General features: G+C 47.3%; 1 protein-coding gene across 2 annotated transcripts in view; it reads left to right on the forward strand.

Moving 5' to 3' along the window:
- The first annotated feature begins 8,212 nt into the window (after positions 1-8,212).
- The window catches only part of Slc25a13 (solute carrier family 25 member 13), a 181,997-nt gene continuing 175,035 nt past the window's right edge, over positions 8,213-15,174 (forward strand). Inside the window, exon 1 of one of the 2 annotated variants that reach the window (XM_006986884.4) lies at positions 8,213-8,387. In XM_006986884.4, the coding sequence (XP_006986946.1) occupies positions 8,373-8,387 (15 nt within the window). In that variant the 5' untranslated portion in view covers positions 8,213-8,372. The remainder of the gene's footprint in view (positions 8,388-15,174) is intronic. The other variant, XM_006986883.4, reaches the window with a different exon arrangement.

The following is a 15,174-nucleotide window of genomic DNA, read 5'->3' on the forward strand; positions in this document are numbered from 1 at the left end:
ATTTAATAACAGAAAACATTTAACTGGAGCTGGCTTATAGTTATAGAACTTTAGTTCATGACCCTCATAGAGGGAAGCCTGGTGATGTACAAGCAGACATGAAGCTGGAGAGGTAGCTGAGAGCTCTATATCTTTACTCTAGAAAGCAGCAAGTGAATTGGCTTAAGTTTCTGAGACCTCAAACCCCATCCCCAGTGACACACCTCCTCCACCAAAGGTCCACCTCCTCCAACCAAGGTCCACCTCCTCCAACCAAAGTCCACCTCCTCCAACCAAGGTCCACCTCCTCCACCAAGGACACAACTCCCAATGGTGACACTCCCGATGGGCCTCCTTTAGGTCTTTAAATAAAAAAAAAACAAAAACATGGAGCCAGATATGGGGTAAATGCTGAGGGATCAGAGAGACAAAGGAGCAAGCCACAGCCACATCTCACCCCGCCAACTCCACAAATCCTCTGACTGAATTCCTCTGAGTCCTCAGCCGAAAGGGCTTCAGCTGAAAAAGCTCTCAGCTGAACAAGGGTCCAGCCACAAAAGCTCTCAATCAAAAGGCCTCTAGCAGAAGAGACTTAGTTTCTTCACGCCTTGTATCCTTTCTCCACCCAGCCATATCACTTCCTTCCCAGTGCTGGGATTAAAGGCGTGTGACTCCCAAGTACTGGGCTTAAAGGTGTGTGCCACCACTGCCTGGTTCGGTTTCTCTCCTAGACTGAATCAACCTCATGTAGTCCAGGGTGGCTTTGAACTCACAGAGATCCAGATGGATCTCTGCCTCTCGAGTGCTAGGATTAAAGGTGTGTGCCACCACTGCCTGGCCTATATGTTTAACTCTGTGGCTTGTTCTGTTCTTGGATCTTCAGGCAAATTTTATTAGGGCACACAATGTATCACCATACTCGCCCCTGAGAAAGCCCGCCAAGCTGCTACACCCCAGGAGGGTATTTAAGGTCTAGCTCATAGACTTCCCCTTGTGGTTCCTCTTGTGGCTTCTCCTCTTTCCTGGGACCACCCAGGAATGTTTTGCTCAGGTTAAAACTGTACTTATTAATTTGGCCTGATCTGATTCATTTGCATCGGCAGAGAAACCCAATACCAGGATACAGAAACTTTTCACCCATCAAATCTGTTTTGTTCTTCAATATCATCTTCTGGCCAGGTGGTAGTGGTGCATGCCTTTAATGCCAGCACTTGGGAGGCAGACACAGGTGGATCTCTGAATTCAAGGCTAGTCTCTTCTACAGAGTGAGTTCCAGGATAGCCAGAGCTACACAGAGAAACCCTGTCTCCAAACAAAGAGACAGACAGCCAAACAAACAAACCTATCATCTTCTGAGAGAGAAACTGCAGAAACAAACAGTCAAAAATAATTGTTCACCATGACAGGTCTTAAAGAGGGCAAGGCAGGGCTTCAGAGCCAAAGACGAGTTGCAGCCTATTTGCCAAGGACGGACGGGAAAGATAAGGATGAGAAGCCTGCGGAGGGGCTGACAGAACTCCAGGCAGAGGCCAGAAGTGCGGAAGCCCTGGAGCTCCAGTTAGCTGGGAGTATAGAGAAACAGAGGCATCCTGGGGCAGTGGACAGGGAAAACTCCCAAGGTAGTAGAGCCCCGTGAGGAACAGGCTTATGGCAATGACCCAGACATTTGGATCAGCTTCAGTTTGGTTTCCTTGTATCTCTTGATGTTTAGTTTCTTTTTAACCCCACCTCTCTCCCTGCTTCTTAGTTGCATTACAAAGGAAAGAGAAGGAGCTCCGCTAGCTACCGGGCAGGCACGGGAAGGTACCGGAAGGTACGTGTGCTGCCTGCTCCTAGCAAAGGGCCCCTAACAGTCGTAGCAGCTGAAGCAGAGAAGAAGTGATCCCGCTGCCGAGGCTGGTGGCCCTGAGGCTGGCATCACGACTGTATCCACCGGACAAGTTCAACAGGGAAAGTCTGGTTCAGTATCATCAAACCGGAAATCTAGAGATAATGCTAGCAGGGTGTACATAAATACCTCAGTGTCTTCACATTCTCTGTCTTTCCTGAGTATAAGTGTCCAGCATTTCAAGTAAGTTTTGGGGATGGAGGTGTATAGTTCCATGGTAGAGTGAATGGTAGCATGTATGTGGCTGGAGTCAGTTTTAGTGCATGTGCATGTGTGCACATACACACACTGACTTCTGAGTTGCCCTATTTCCTTTACTTCTTCTCACCCCCAGATTTCTCTGCTTCTGAAGGTCCTGAGATAGCAAGGCTTAGGTATAAATGACCTTCATCCGGTTAGCCAAATACTGGAAGGTTAGGCTTAGGATGTCTTAGACACTGCTCTGACCTTCTCATTCTAACATCTATTGGTATTGTTATTAATATATTCCCCATGTGCCAAGTGATTTATATCCATCCATTTCTTACTTGTGGGAACCTTGCAAAAGGAATACCGTTTTTTAGATCCCATCTCTACAGACCGGAAGACAGTAGTTTTTCCTTATCTCTCCTCATATATCTCGTGCCTCAGACAACCCTTTTCCTTTATCCCACAAATCCCCCTACACCCTCCTCTAGGAGGAAGATTTGAGGCTAGTTTCCCTGTCTCTGCAGGAATGGCCTCCTCATGAATAAACTTTTTCTTCTGCAAATGAAAACTGGCTTGGGTAAGTCTGTTTAACCAAGCATCTAATTAAAATGCCGTGGCATTCTTGGTAAAGTGTTTCTGAAATTCTTCAGAAGCACCTGCTGCTCTTAGAAAACACACTCCCAACACAGGGTGGTCACAGGGCCAGACGCTAGCTGTGTGAGTCACCCACTGCTTCTCCTTCTTGTCAGTCAGATGAGGAGCTGGCAAGCACCCGCCACGTCCGATATGTGCCTCTGAGTGCACTGGAGGACCAGGGTGACCTGAGCTGGATTTGTCCTTGAACCAAGTGACATTGCTAGGCTGAGAGGATCTCAGCTGAGTCCATAAACATAGACTTTGGTTTGGTTTGGTGGATCCTTCAAACTGGGCTCAACCTGTAAGGACTTGTGATGAAATTACCCCAAGAAATCACCTTTGCTTTACTGAGAGAATATGGACCATGGCTTGAGCTACTGCGTATGTACTCTTAAGAACTAGTGCTTCCGTAAAGTCTGTGACATGGTGAAAATATTTCAGAATAAGGCACGTTAAACAAAATCATGGATCCTCAAATTTGCCAGTGTCCCAAATCCTGGAACCTGTGAATATATTGTACTACATGACACAAGAGAATTCAGGTAGCAGATGGAATTAACTTTGCCAGTTTTATAGGCTGAGCATCCCTTCCTCTCTTGATGTTCTAACCTGATATTCAGAGGGAGACTAAACTTTGATCTTTAAAAAAGGTCATTAGTGGGCTGGAGAGATGGCTCAGAGGTTAAGAGCACCGACTGTTCTTCCAGAGGTCCTGAGTTCAATTCCCAGCACCCACATGGTGGCTCACAACCATCTGTAATGAGACCTGGTGTCCTCTTCTGTATACATAATAAATAAATAAAATCTTTTTTTAAAAAAAGGTCATTAATTAAAATGAATTCAGATTCATTTAGTATTCACCCAACAGGACTAGTGGCCTTATATTAAAAAGAACAGGATAAAGACACAGAGGGAAGACATAGGAAGAAGATGGCTCTCATGATCAAAAAGTGAGGTCCCAGAAGGAACCAGCTCTGCCAACAACTTGATGTCAGAATTCTAAGAAAATAAACTGTTGATGTTTAAAGCCACCAAGTCTCTTGTGTTTTCCTTCCTTCCTTTCTATTTTTCCTCCTTCCTCCCCCCTTCCTTCCTCCCTCCTTCTTTCCTCCCTCCCTCCCTTCTCTTCCTTCCTTCCTTTCCTTTTTTCCTCCTTCCTTCCTCCCTCCTCCCTCCCTCCCTCCCTTCTCTTCCTCCCTCCCTCCTTCTTTCCTTCTTTCTTCCCTTCCTCCCTTCTTCTAACCCCTCTCTTTCTTCCTTGACTGTATAGCCCTGGTTGGCCTGGAACTCACTCTGTAGATGTAGACTGGACTGGCCTTGAACTCACAGGGATTCTGCCTCTGACTGCTGTGTTAAAGGAGTGTATCGCCACTCTGGTGTTTTCTTATGGCAACTTTAGTACACTAATATAGATAGCAGTTACTGAACTTTTCATTGGGAGGCTCTCCTGGATTATCAGGGGATCATGGTGTAGCTATAAGCATCAAATAAAGAAGAGAGAAGCCTAAAATGAGATTAGGGTGATGTGCTATAGAACTGGACCCTAGGCTGCTGGCTTTAAAGAATTACAAAGATGCCAGATGATGGTGGCACATGCCTTTAATCCCAGCACTCAGGAAGCAGAGGCAGCTGGATCTCTGTGAGTTCGAGGCCAGCCTAGTCTACAAAGGAAATTCCAGGACAGCCAGGGCTACACAGAGAAACCCTGTCTCAGAAAACAAACAAACTAACTAACAAACAAACAAACAAGCAAGGTACAAAGATATGGGGAACATGGGATCCAGGGAATGTGGGTGGATTCTAGAAACTTTATCAAGGAAATGAATTCTCTCAATCTCCGGAAGGCAGCAGCTTTGCTTTGTTTACAAAGATTTCCTTTGAAAGCCTTGTTCAAGCCTGGTGTGGGGAAGATGCACACCCTTAGTCCCAGCACTAGGGAGGCAGAGGCAGGTGGATCTCTGAGTCGAGGCCAGCCTGGTCTCCAAAGGCAGCCAGGGCTACACAGAGAAACCCAGTCTAAAAACCAAAGAAATCAAGAAAGCTTATTCACAGAGTATAAGACCACAAATTTGGGGGACTTGTTTTCAGTCACACTTTTCCAAGGTGTCTCATGCTTCCTCCTCCTGACTCATTTCCCACTTCCTTCCCTTCCTTCCTAACTCTAAAAATGTTGACGTAGTTTTCCCTTTTTGTGTGTGTCTATTAAGAATAGGTTATTTTTGACCTATCTCTAGCCCCCTCTTAGGGGAGGCACATGTGACACTCCTCTGTGTCCTCAAGTGGCCCCAGTGCCAGTTATAAAGAGCTGGGAGCATCTCAGTCTCATGGCGCCTGCTCTATCCTCGCAAAGGCGATCCACCTTGCAGTCTGTAGTCACCTGGCTAAACCCTCCTGTGGCTGGTGTACTTGGCCTGCCTTCTGGCTGGATGTCCTTTCTAGCAATCCAATCTGGCATGATGGCAGTAGCCGTGGTGGCTTTTGTTTGCTTGTTTGTTATTAACTGAGCAGGGCAAATCAGATCATTAAAGGGCATGGCCAAAGGGCAGTTACAAGGCCTAGGTGCTCTGGGAACAGAGAAATCTCAGAGCTGGCCACGTCACTACCTCTTCTGAACTTAGGCTCATGCTCACACTGTATGCCTTTGAGTCAGTGAGCTTTCCCCGAGGTTTGGGTTGGCTGCTTTCCCAGCCAGCAAGGTTGGTAAAATGTGCTATAAAGCACAGGTGGTTAGGAGACGTTTCTTAGTTTCCGAGGGCTGTCAGAACAAAATACCACAAGATATGTAGCTTGGAACAACAGAAATTTGTTCTTTCACGTTTCTGGTGGACGGAAGTCCCAAACCAAGGAATTAGTAGGGCCCTGTTTCCTCAGAGGTGGCAAGAGTCCCTTCCCAATCCCTTCGAGGCACGGGAGCTTTGAAACGTGGAGGGTGTACATTCTTCATGCTCCTTGGCTTGTAGCCCCACCACTTCAATCTCTACTTTTATTGTACAAAATAGCTATGTAGTGTTTCTTTGTCTTCTTCTTTGTCGTTTTCTTTGTCTGTTACTCTCTGGCCAGAACTCCACGTGTAGATTAGCTTGCTTCTGTCTGCAGAGTGCTGGGATCAAAAGTATGACCCATCATGCCCGACTTGTGTCTCCTTACAAGAACTCCAGCCATATCAGATTAAGGGTCCTTCATACTCTAGTATGACCCCATCTTAACTGATTACATCTTCAGTTTCCAAATAATGGCCCAATCTGAGACACCGGGGTTAGGAATCTTGTGCTCACAAATCAACCTGGCCAGCTACTTTTAAATGATGGTGGTGGGGAGGGTGTTCCGGGGATGGGAAGAGGACACGTGAGGCCAGTCACTTATGTCACTAAGAGAAGTAACTGAGAATGATTTTACACGTACATTGAAATAACATAAACACATATCTATGGTCTATTTTTACAGTATGATATGTTTAGTGGGTGGAAAGATGTCCACATCCGGGGGCCTATTGATAATCTTCCTCTATATGACAGAAACTTCACAAGTGTGACTGAGGAATGGAGGTAGAGAGATGGCTCAGATTCTCAGAGTGGTCCCTAGCTGTTGAAAGCAATTTAAAGTGCTTCTTAAAATGTTTGTTTGCTTAAGGCTAGATCTCATGCATCCCAGGCACCCTTGAACCTTACATCCTCTGCTTCTACTATCCAAGTGCCGGGACAGGTTTACAGATGTGTGCCACCACGACCTTCTAAAATGGGGGACAGAGAAGTTACAGACAGCAAAGAGGCCACATTCAAGAAGCAGAGTAAGAGATGAGAAGCTCCCTGAGCCCCTGGACAGGCAAGTAATGCTTCTTTCGTGGACTTCTCTAACACTTTCTGCATGCTGCAAATGCGCACTTGAGTAGACCAACCCCCTCCTTCGGTATTACTCATTTGGGTATCTTCCCAGACATCTGTACTGCACGCCCACGAACAACTGATGAGTCCCCACCTCTAATCCCACATGCAGTCGGCCATTAAGGCCCTCTGTTTTCAGGTTCTGTGTTCTGTTAGTCCTACCCCACTCTCACCCATCTTGTTTGGATATTCTGGTAGTTGCATCCTGACCATCCATACATCAAACAGATTGTCAGCTTGGTTCATGGTGCTACCACACAGTACCTGAGACTAAGGATATAAACTTCTTCCTCTTAGTTGTGGTGGCTGAGAAGTCCCAGATCAAGGTTCCAACAAGTCAGGGCCTTGTCTCTCTGCTTCCCTGAGTACTCTGTCTTCCAGGGACAGGAAAGCTATGGCCTCCAATGGCAGAGGACAACGAGAGTAAGCTCACTTCTACTAGCCTGTTTATTTTCTCTTTCTTTTTTGACAGGGGGGTCTCCTTAGACAGTTTAGGCTCTCCTGGAACTCTCAGTCCACCTGCTCCCCCCTTCCTGGTACTTGGAATGTAAGGGTTGCAAACGCCTTTTTATGAAGGCATCGACGGATACTAGGGCAGAACCCTTAGGACTTCAGTATGTTACACTGGTGATTTAGTTTCTAACTTGGGAATCTGGGATACATTCAGGCAACAGGGTGGAGACTCAACTACACTGGAACTTAGATAAGCTGCTCCTAGCCTTAAAAGCCTCCAGGCAGTCTACATCCTTCTGCAGGCTACCCAAGGCCACAACACAGCCCCTTCTTGGCATCCACATTCTTCCCGCAGCAGTGCCTAAGCTTAGGTTGCTTTCTCTCACCAAACCCTTGGGGGCCCCGTCAATTCTGGGCCTCCTGTCTCCCCTCATTCTGTATGGTTGGGACATCTCTTGTTATCTACCCACTGGACTGACATACCTCAGGAGTCATCTCTGAGAGGCTGTCCAGGCTTCATTGTTCTTTCGGTGACCTGGGAACAAGCTATTGCCTTAGGAGGTTACATGAAAGCTAACACATGCTGGTCATCTCCCTAGCCCGAAGACTCTTTATGATCTGTAACCCCTTTTGTCCTAATATACAGAGTTGATGCAAAATAGCTCTACAAATGTGTGTTCTGTACTAAAGAGTTTATCAAGTTAGATCTTCCAAGTGGGCTGGCCTGTTGTTTATCTTTGCTTCTATTAGTCAATACTTTGGGGAGTCCTCATGGTATTGCAGTGGGGTCCTTCTTGAAGCAAAAACCAAGGTGAACCTAGCAAGAACCTGCCCCAGTTAGGTGGGTATGTGAGAGAGTATGTGTGTCAACTTGCAGGTGTTGTGTGCCAACCACCTTTACTTGGCTCGCTCATGGGCCCAGAACGAGCCCTTGGCCCCAGCCCAAGCAGAAGCTTCCCTCACCAGGTCACCTGTCTTCGGGAGAGAGTGGCTTGCATTTCTTCATAGCCCTTGGTACCCACCAAGGTGGCTGCTGAAGCTAGACAGCATGGCTAGAGTCACGTGTCCTGGTCCCTTAGCAGCTTCCAGATTAGGGCCCTCCCTGGCTACAGGGCAGAGGCCTTCAGATCACGCGGGCCCGGGAGGCCCTGGCCCGGCCCAGCCAATGGGCTGGCGGCACCCGCATGACCCGCGCCGGGAGGGCGTGGGGAGGCAGGCCGGGAACGCAAGCCGCCGGGCCGAATCGCCGCCCCCACCTCTGCCGGGACGGGAAGTGAGTCGCCGGGGTCCCCAGTGCAAACCAGCCGGAGAGCGGGTCCCGTAGCCGCCCGCACCCCGGCCGAAGCATGGCGGCCGCCAAGGTAAGCGCGGCGGGCAGGGGCGACCTGGCGCCTGGCGGGGTGCAGCCGGGGGACTGTGTGCGGGGCTCCACCTTGCAGCCGAGGGAGGGCACAGGGGACCGCACTTGCGGCCGCGTGCGTACCGCGGCCCGATCGTGCTGCAGAAACTTTGCCAGCCGGACACTCCCACTTGGCCGGGTCGGGAAGGAGCAGTGTCCCGCGGGACGGAGCCCGGGCCAGCAAGGAGGAGTGCGCGGATGGGGCCAGGTGGCCCGGGACAGGAAAGATCCCGGGGTCACACAGACCCCTCTGCCACCTCGGGGTTCTCCTGATTCTGACCCGGCTGTTGTTGACCTGGGTTTCTCCTTCCAGGGGGCCCCAGCTGGGGCTGAAGCCTGATCCTATTACGTTTCAAGGGTTCCGCCCTCCCGCGGGTAGGGAAGTCACCTTGACTTCCGTTTTGGAAAGTGCTTGGGGGACTTGGCCTGCGCGTGTACGCAGCTAGTCCTGGGACCCTTCCCCTCCCCCACCTCCCATCCTTCCCCTCCCTCTCTCCATCTGACAACACTTACAAGCCAGCCTCCGAGCCTCGGAGAGGCTTCTTTTTGGAAATGACAAAACAGATTGTCCTGGGAGCTTGTCACTCCTGTGAAGTTGTACTTAAAAGGAATTCTGTGTAATGTGAATCGTTCGCGAACCCAGGGAGAAGGCAGCTCCGATAAATTGACCTTTCCTCTTTCACCGTCTCTTCAAACCTGCACACCATTCCAGCCTCTCTGGACTGCATTTCAACTTTTCTGGCAGAATACCATATTCAGTCCCAATCACTCGAATCATCGGAATTTATTGCTTTTAATTTTAAGTTCACGAAGGCAGCCCTTTAATCAAGCCTATACAACTTCTTAGATCATTTTAAGTGCAGTGAACTTAAATATACCCAACATTTCAAACATTTGTCCTTAATCAAAACTCTGTGATAACCCTCAAGAGGAAAACATGGCCAACACATCATATTCTTATTTATTCAAGCAAACTAATCACATTTGCAATGGAAATTGTAAGCAGACAAATATATTTAAATGCTGTTCTGTGACTAGAGTCTCTCCAAGCTCCCCAAATCCACAGGCTTCTTGTTCCCAGACTGGGGGCCTTAGGTGCCCTTTCTCTGTAACTACTGGGAGTGTAACCCTCAAGAGTGTGTACTGGGTGTATTCGTTCATGTGTCTGCATGAGCACAAGGGTGTGTGAATTATTTTGGAAGCTACATTCGCTCTTTCAAGACAATAGCCCTTTTCTTTACGTTAACTTCTGATGATATCAGAATACAATGATGGGTATGAATCCGTTCTCTGGAGTAAATACCCACACTTCATTTATGTATTTTCTGAGGAATTAAGCAGTGTTACTTTATTTGGAGATTAAAGTAATAGTGGGCACCAAATTGTGGCATATACCTCGAAATGGAATGTTAGACTTGGCATGTATGGAGAAACGTAACTAAGGTTGCAGGCTCAACTTTTTAGTTGCATTTTTCTTACTAAGTTATTAATAGGAAAATGACAGTTGGATCCAGGCAGGGGTGGCACATGCCTTTAGTCTGAGTACTCAGAGGCTCAGGCAGAGGCAGCTCTCTGAGTTTGAGGCCAGCCTGATCTTAAAAAAAAAAAAAAAAAAAGACAGTTGGTTCTATGCAAATCATGAGAGATAGGGAAAATGAAATATTCCTTTCACCCTTACTTTTTGGAAACCTGTGTTCTTTGTTATTTATTCATTGAAACTCACCTCTTCAGTTCTGATGGCTGACACAGACAGACATACAATTACAGTCCAGTTGGACATAACAAAACCAGCTCTGAGTGGATGAGAAAGCCAGGATAAACAGAAAGTAGGTGAAGCTGGCTGGGCGTGGTGGCTCACATCTTTAATCCCAGCTCTTGGAAGGTAGTCAACAGTGAGTTCCAGGACAGCCAGGGCTGTTTGTTAAATGGAGAAACCCTATCTTGGGAGACAGAGGGAGAGAGAGAGAGACAGAAAGACAGACAGACAGAGAGTCAGAGAGACACAGACAGAGGGAGATATGAACTTAGGATAATGAGATGCAAGTGTGTCCTTACTGCAGGTACTTGGGCCTCCTAGCATCCAAAGCAAAGACATAGTCTTGGAGATAATTCACTTTGAACTGTTATCTGGGCAGTCTCAGTCTCTCTCTCTCTCTCTCTCTCTCTCTCTCTCTCTCTCTCTCTCTCTCTCTCACTGAGTCTTACTATGTAGCTCTGGCTGGTTTGGAGTTTGCTATGTATATCAGAGTGGCCTTGAGATCTGCTTGCCTCTTCCTCTCAAGTGCAGGGATTAAAGACATACAAACCACCACAGGCTCCAGGCTCCATGTCCTTGTTTTTTTTTTTTTTTTTTGGTTTTTCGAGACAGGGTTTCTCTGTGTAGCTTTGCGCCTTTCCTGGAGCTCACTTGGTAGCCCAGGCTGGCCTCGAACTCACAGCGATCCGCCTGGCTCTGCCTCCCGAGTGCTGGGATTAAAGGCGTGCGCCACCACCGCCCGGCTCCATGTCCTTGTTTATGATGTGTCTGAACTGCATTCAAAATCCACTGAGGTCCATACACATCTGTGGATTCCATAAGCCCATTTCTCCGAATGTCTCCCATTGTAGATCAAGGACATTATAGTCAACGTAGTCTTGAAAGGTCCCAGATGAAGCTGTTGTGGGTCCAGCTTAGTCCAAGAATGAATGTTTCCTATTGAGTTGTATTTGGGCATCATGCCCAATTGGTTGTTTCTTCCAGCTTTAGTTAGTTCTGGGCAATTCTGAGATAAAGGAGGTGCTAATTGTTTTTTCCTTGGAGTGTAATAAGCCATGTTGGCAGCTGAGCACAGAGCTGTAGACTGGAAATATTTCATATGGGATAAAACTGACATACCTGGGAAGAACTGGGCAGCCCATGAAGGAGAAAAGTCCACCCCAGTGGAACAATGGAGTCTTACAAAACTGGCCTGTGAGCTTGGGAAGGCAACAGTTGTGACAGAATTCGTTTGCTATAGGGAACCACGGGAATGTTTAAGTAGGCTGACTGGAAAGATGTAGCCACAGCTATCTATTTCCTAGTCTCATTTTAGTTTCCTGGGTCTTTGTGTGAATGATTCATACACATAATTCATTTCCTTTGTATCTTTTTATTTGACTTTTCCCATCAACTCAACAGTCAAAAAATTACTTGTCTTTTTCATGCAATAATGATCTGGAACTATCAGTGTTTTTGAGGCAATCTCGAAAGCCTCTTCAGCAATGGCTAAGTTTATGCCTTAAGGAAGATGGAATTAAACCACTTGAAACTGAAAAGTTAGAGAATGTTTGCTTAAGATCAGCTGTAAGCGGTGAGAGATGTTCTTGTGTAAACCCAGACATAGGCTGCAGTGCTGGGCTTAAATCAGCCTAGAACTAAAAGAAAGGAATTCAGTGATAAAATGAAAGCATCCATCCGTCAAACAAACAAACAAACAAACAAACAAACAACAGCAGCAGCAACAACAGCAAAAACAGTACTCTGGAGGGCTGGTGTTTATGCTGCTGATTCCCTGTCCCCCATTTTTAGGTGCGTTGGTGCTGTGGTCATTGGTTAATTTGGAACTGTGTACCCTGATCTTTCCAGTGTTGCAAATGAACTGGACTTGGGCCTCAAAAAAGAAAACAAACAAGCAAACAAACCAAACCTATACTAGAGAGCGGCTCTAGAGAAGGAGTTTCTGCTGGTCTGAAGGGAGACTTCTCAGAAGTGTAGCTATATCCCAGAATGAATAAACAGAAATAGGAAAGATCCACCCCAGTGTCAACAGCATATCAGAAGCTGGATAATGAGAACCCATGCTACATCCAGGAAATAACATGTGCTTAAAACAATAGTAGCTGACATGAAGGTATGGTTACTAGATACCAAATTCCATTCCAAATGCTTTTCAGTTTTAATTCTGCTAATGAACTTGTCTTCTGAATTAGATACTGCCATCTCTGCAATAGAGAATGACTCAGAAACCCCAAACTGTGATGTGAGAGACCTACGACCTCCTCATTAGGATGTTTTGAATCTGCTATTCCAGTCCTGCCATGCTGGCTCCAGGGTTTTTTCCTGCCCTGTCTGCTGACTGACTGTGGCAGCAGAGCATGAGGCAAGGCAAGCCTACAGGGAAGGTGTGAGTGATGACCAGGAGAAGTTGGGTTCCTCCCTGGAAATCAGCCTTTTAATGAAGCCTCTTAATTGTTTACAGAGTGCTTCCTGTGTGCCAGGTGCCTTTTTTTTTTTTTTTTTTGTTTTTTGAGACAGGGTTTCTCTGTGTAGCTTTGCGCCTTTCCTGGAACTCACTTGGTAGCCCAGGCTGGCCTCGAACTCACAGAGATCTGCCTGACTCTGCCTCCCGAATGCTGGGATTAAAGGCGTGCGCCACCACCGCCCGGCTGCCAGGTGCCTTCTGCTAAGTGCTTTACAAGTAGTAATTGTCACAACAGTAACAAGTGCTTTGTGGGTTTTGTCTTCATTTTACAGTTGGAAGAAAGAAAGCTTAGGTTTGGTGATTGTTCAGTGATCCAGCCTGGATGGTAGCCCTGTGTGTCCATCTCAGAACTGTCAGGTCTTGGTAATGCAGTGGTAAAGCCGACTGAGGTTTGGGCTAGTAGGAAGGAAAGAGAGGTTATTTGAAGTCAGTTCTCCAAGACCTGAGGTTGACCTTGAACTCTATGCAGATGAGGATGACCTTGAAGTGATCTCCCCTCTCCTTCCCAAGTCCTGTGATTGTAAACATTAGTCACCCCATCTTTTTTTTTTCTCAAGACAGGGTTTCTCTGTGTAGCTTTGGCACCTTTCCTGGATCTCGCTCTGTAGACCAGGCTGGCCTCGAACTCACAAAGATCCACCTGCCTCTGCCTCCCCCGAGTGCTGGGATTAAAGGCGTATGCCACCACTGCTGGCACCTCATCTTGCATAAAGTGAGCTGTGTTACTGTTGCCAGAATGGATTTTAAGAGAGCAGGTTCCTGTGATGGAAATTAATGTTTGGAATTTTCGAGTCTCTGAAATTGTTAGGGATAGACCTTGGGACTTAATGCACTGGAAGGTCTTTATCGCTCCCGTTCTCAATCCTGCCGCCTTCTACCAGTGGAAGATAGGAAGTCCCAGGACAATGTGCAGTTGATCGCTGTCCCTGTAAACTCCTTTGCTGTTTAGACTGTTCTTGTTTAGACAGGTCTAGTCTGTTCTTGGGCACTGGTTCCCAGGCATTTGAATCATCTAGAGAGCTCTAGGAGGTGCCGGTGTGTAGCTGTCACCTCATTTCAGGAATGAGTTGACATCTGCTGGGTCTGGCAGCCACTAACCAAGTAATCTGCCTCGTGATTCACTGCTGGCTTCATGGACAAGGCAGGAGAGCAGACTCATAGGACAAGTTAAGGGGAGGGAATGGTGTTCTAACTCCAAGGAGGGTCAAGGCAGTGGTCACTTCATTCTCTTTTTCAGAAATTCCAGTCTTGCTCATGTTTTCCTTGTTGCTTGGGTATCAAGGTCATATAGTTTCATATAATTATCTGAGAACTTAGATTTTAGCAACTCAAAGCATCCGGAAGCTCCTTTTTTTTTTTTTTTTTTTGTTTTTGTTTGTTTGTTTGTTTGTTTGTTTTTGTTTTTCGAGACAGGGTTTCTCTGTGTAGCTTTGCGCCTTTCCTGGAACTCACTTGGTAGCCCAGGCTGGCCTTGAACTCACAGAGATCCACCTGGCTCTGCCTCCCGAGTGCTGGGATTAAAGGTGTACGCTACCACCGCCCAGCCCGGAAGCTCCTTTTGGTTACTGTAATGTGTCAGTGGTTTTCTGTAGCCATTGTAGGTGTCCAAAGGTGAAATGCGCAGACCTCTTCTAGGCCCTTCCTTGCTCCGGGTCTGACACATGGGGAGTCTAGTACTCCCCCACTTTGGTCCTGCAGCTTTACAGACATTGGTCCACAGAAACAGACTGGAAGGCAGGAGAGGAGGGCAATGTGCAGTGTAAGAAAATCAGGCTGCACATCTTGTTTTCGGACATTGAGTTCTTTTAGAAGATACCAGAGGAGCACCGGCTTCTCTTAGGGCCAACTCTTGGGCCCTTCGCCCTGCGACCGCCTTCTACCCTGTGTCCATACTGAGCCATCCCTTGCTATCTCCCATTATCTCTGAGGATTAGGCCTGCTGGACTGTTTGTTCCTCCACTCTCTGCTTGCTGTTTGCTGCATCTGAAGCGCCCCTGCTTCTCGAATCCTCAGTTTTCCTGGTCCTAAGCTCCCCTGCTTCGTGTGTCCTTGGTTTTAGGGTGGGCCTTCACACAGAAGACTAGTCTCCTGAAGCTGTGGGTTGGTTTTGTGTGGGGAGGAAGATGGGTCTGTTGAAGGGACACAGCCCTAAGTCAAATACTTAATCATAGCAGAGCAAGCCTGCCCTTAGGACTTTTCCACCCAGACTCTCCCGGTGGGTGGGTCCAGCCGACTCATTTAAATGCTTGCATTAGCCACAGAACCCTGCTGAATCAGTGGTTCCCTGAGGCCTATGTGGAGGAGTATGGTTGGATGCTCAGGCTTGTTTCTTTGAAATATCTGATACCACATACAGTCTCCTTTCCCTTTGGAAAACTTCCCTGTAGTTGTGTGAGTGAAGAACCTAGTTGGTTCCTGTTGACTTTTGGTGTTGACAACACAGTTCAGTTGCCAGTATTGGGATTTCCTTGCAATCCAACTCCAGTAGACTGCTCTGCTTGATGACTGTTAGGTGGTGGCTTTGTCTTG

Source organism: Peromyscus maniculatus, chromosome 3, assembly GCF_049852395.1.
Source record: "Peromyscus maniculatus bairdii isolate BWxNUB_F1_BW_parent chromosome 3, HU_Pman_BW_mat_3.1, whole genome shotgun sequence".
NCBI lineage: Eukaryota > Metazoa > Chordata > Mammalia > Rodentia > Cricetidae > Peromyscus > Peromyscus maniculatus.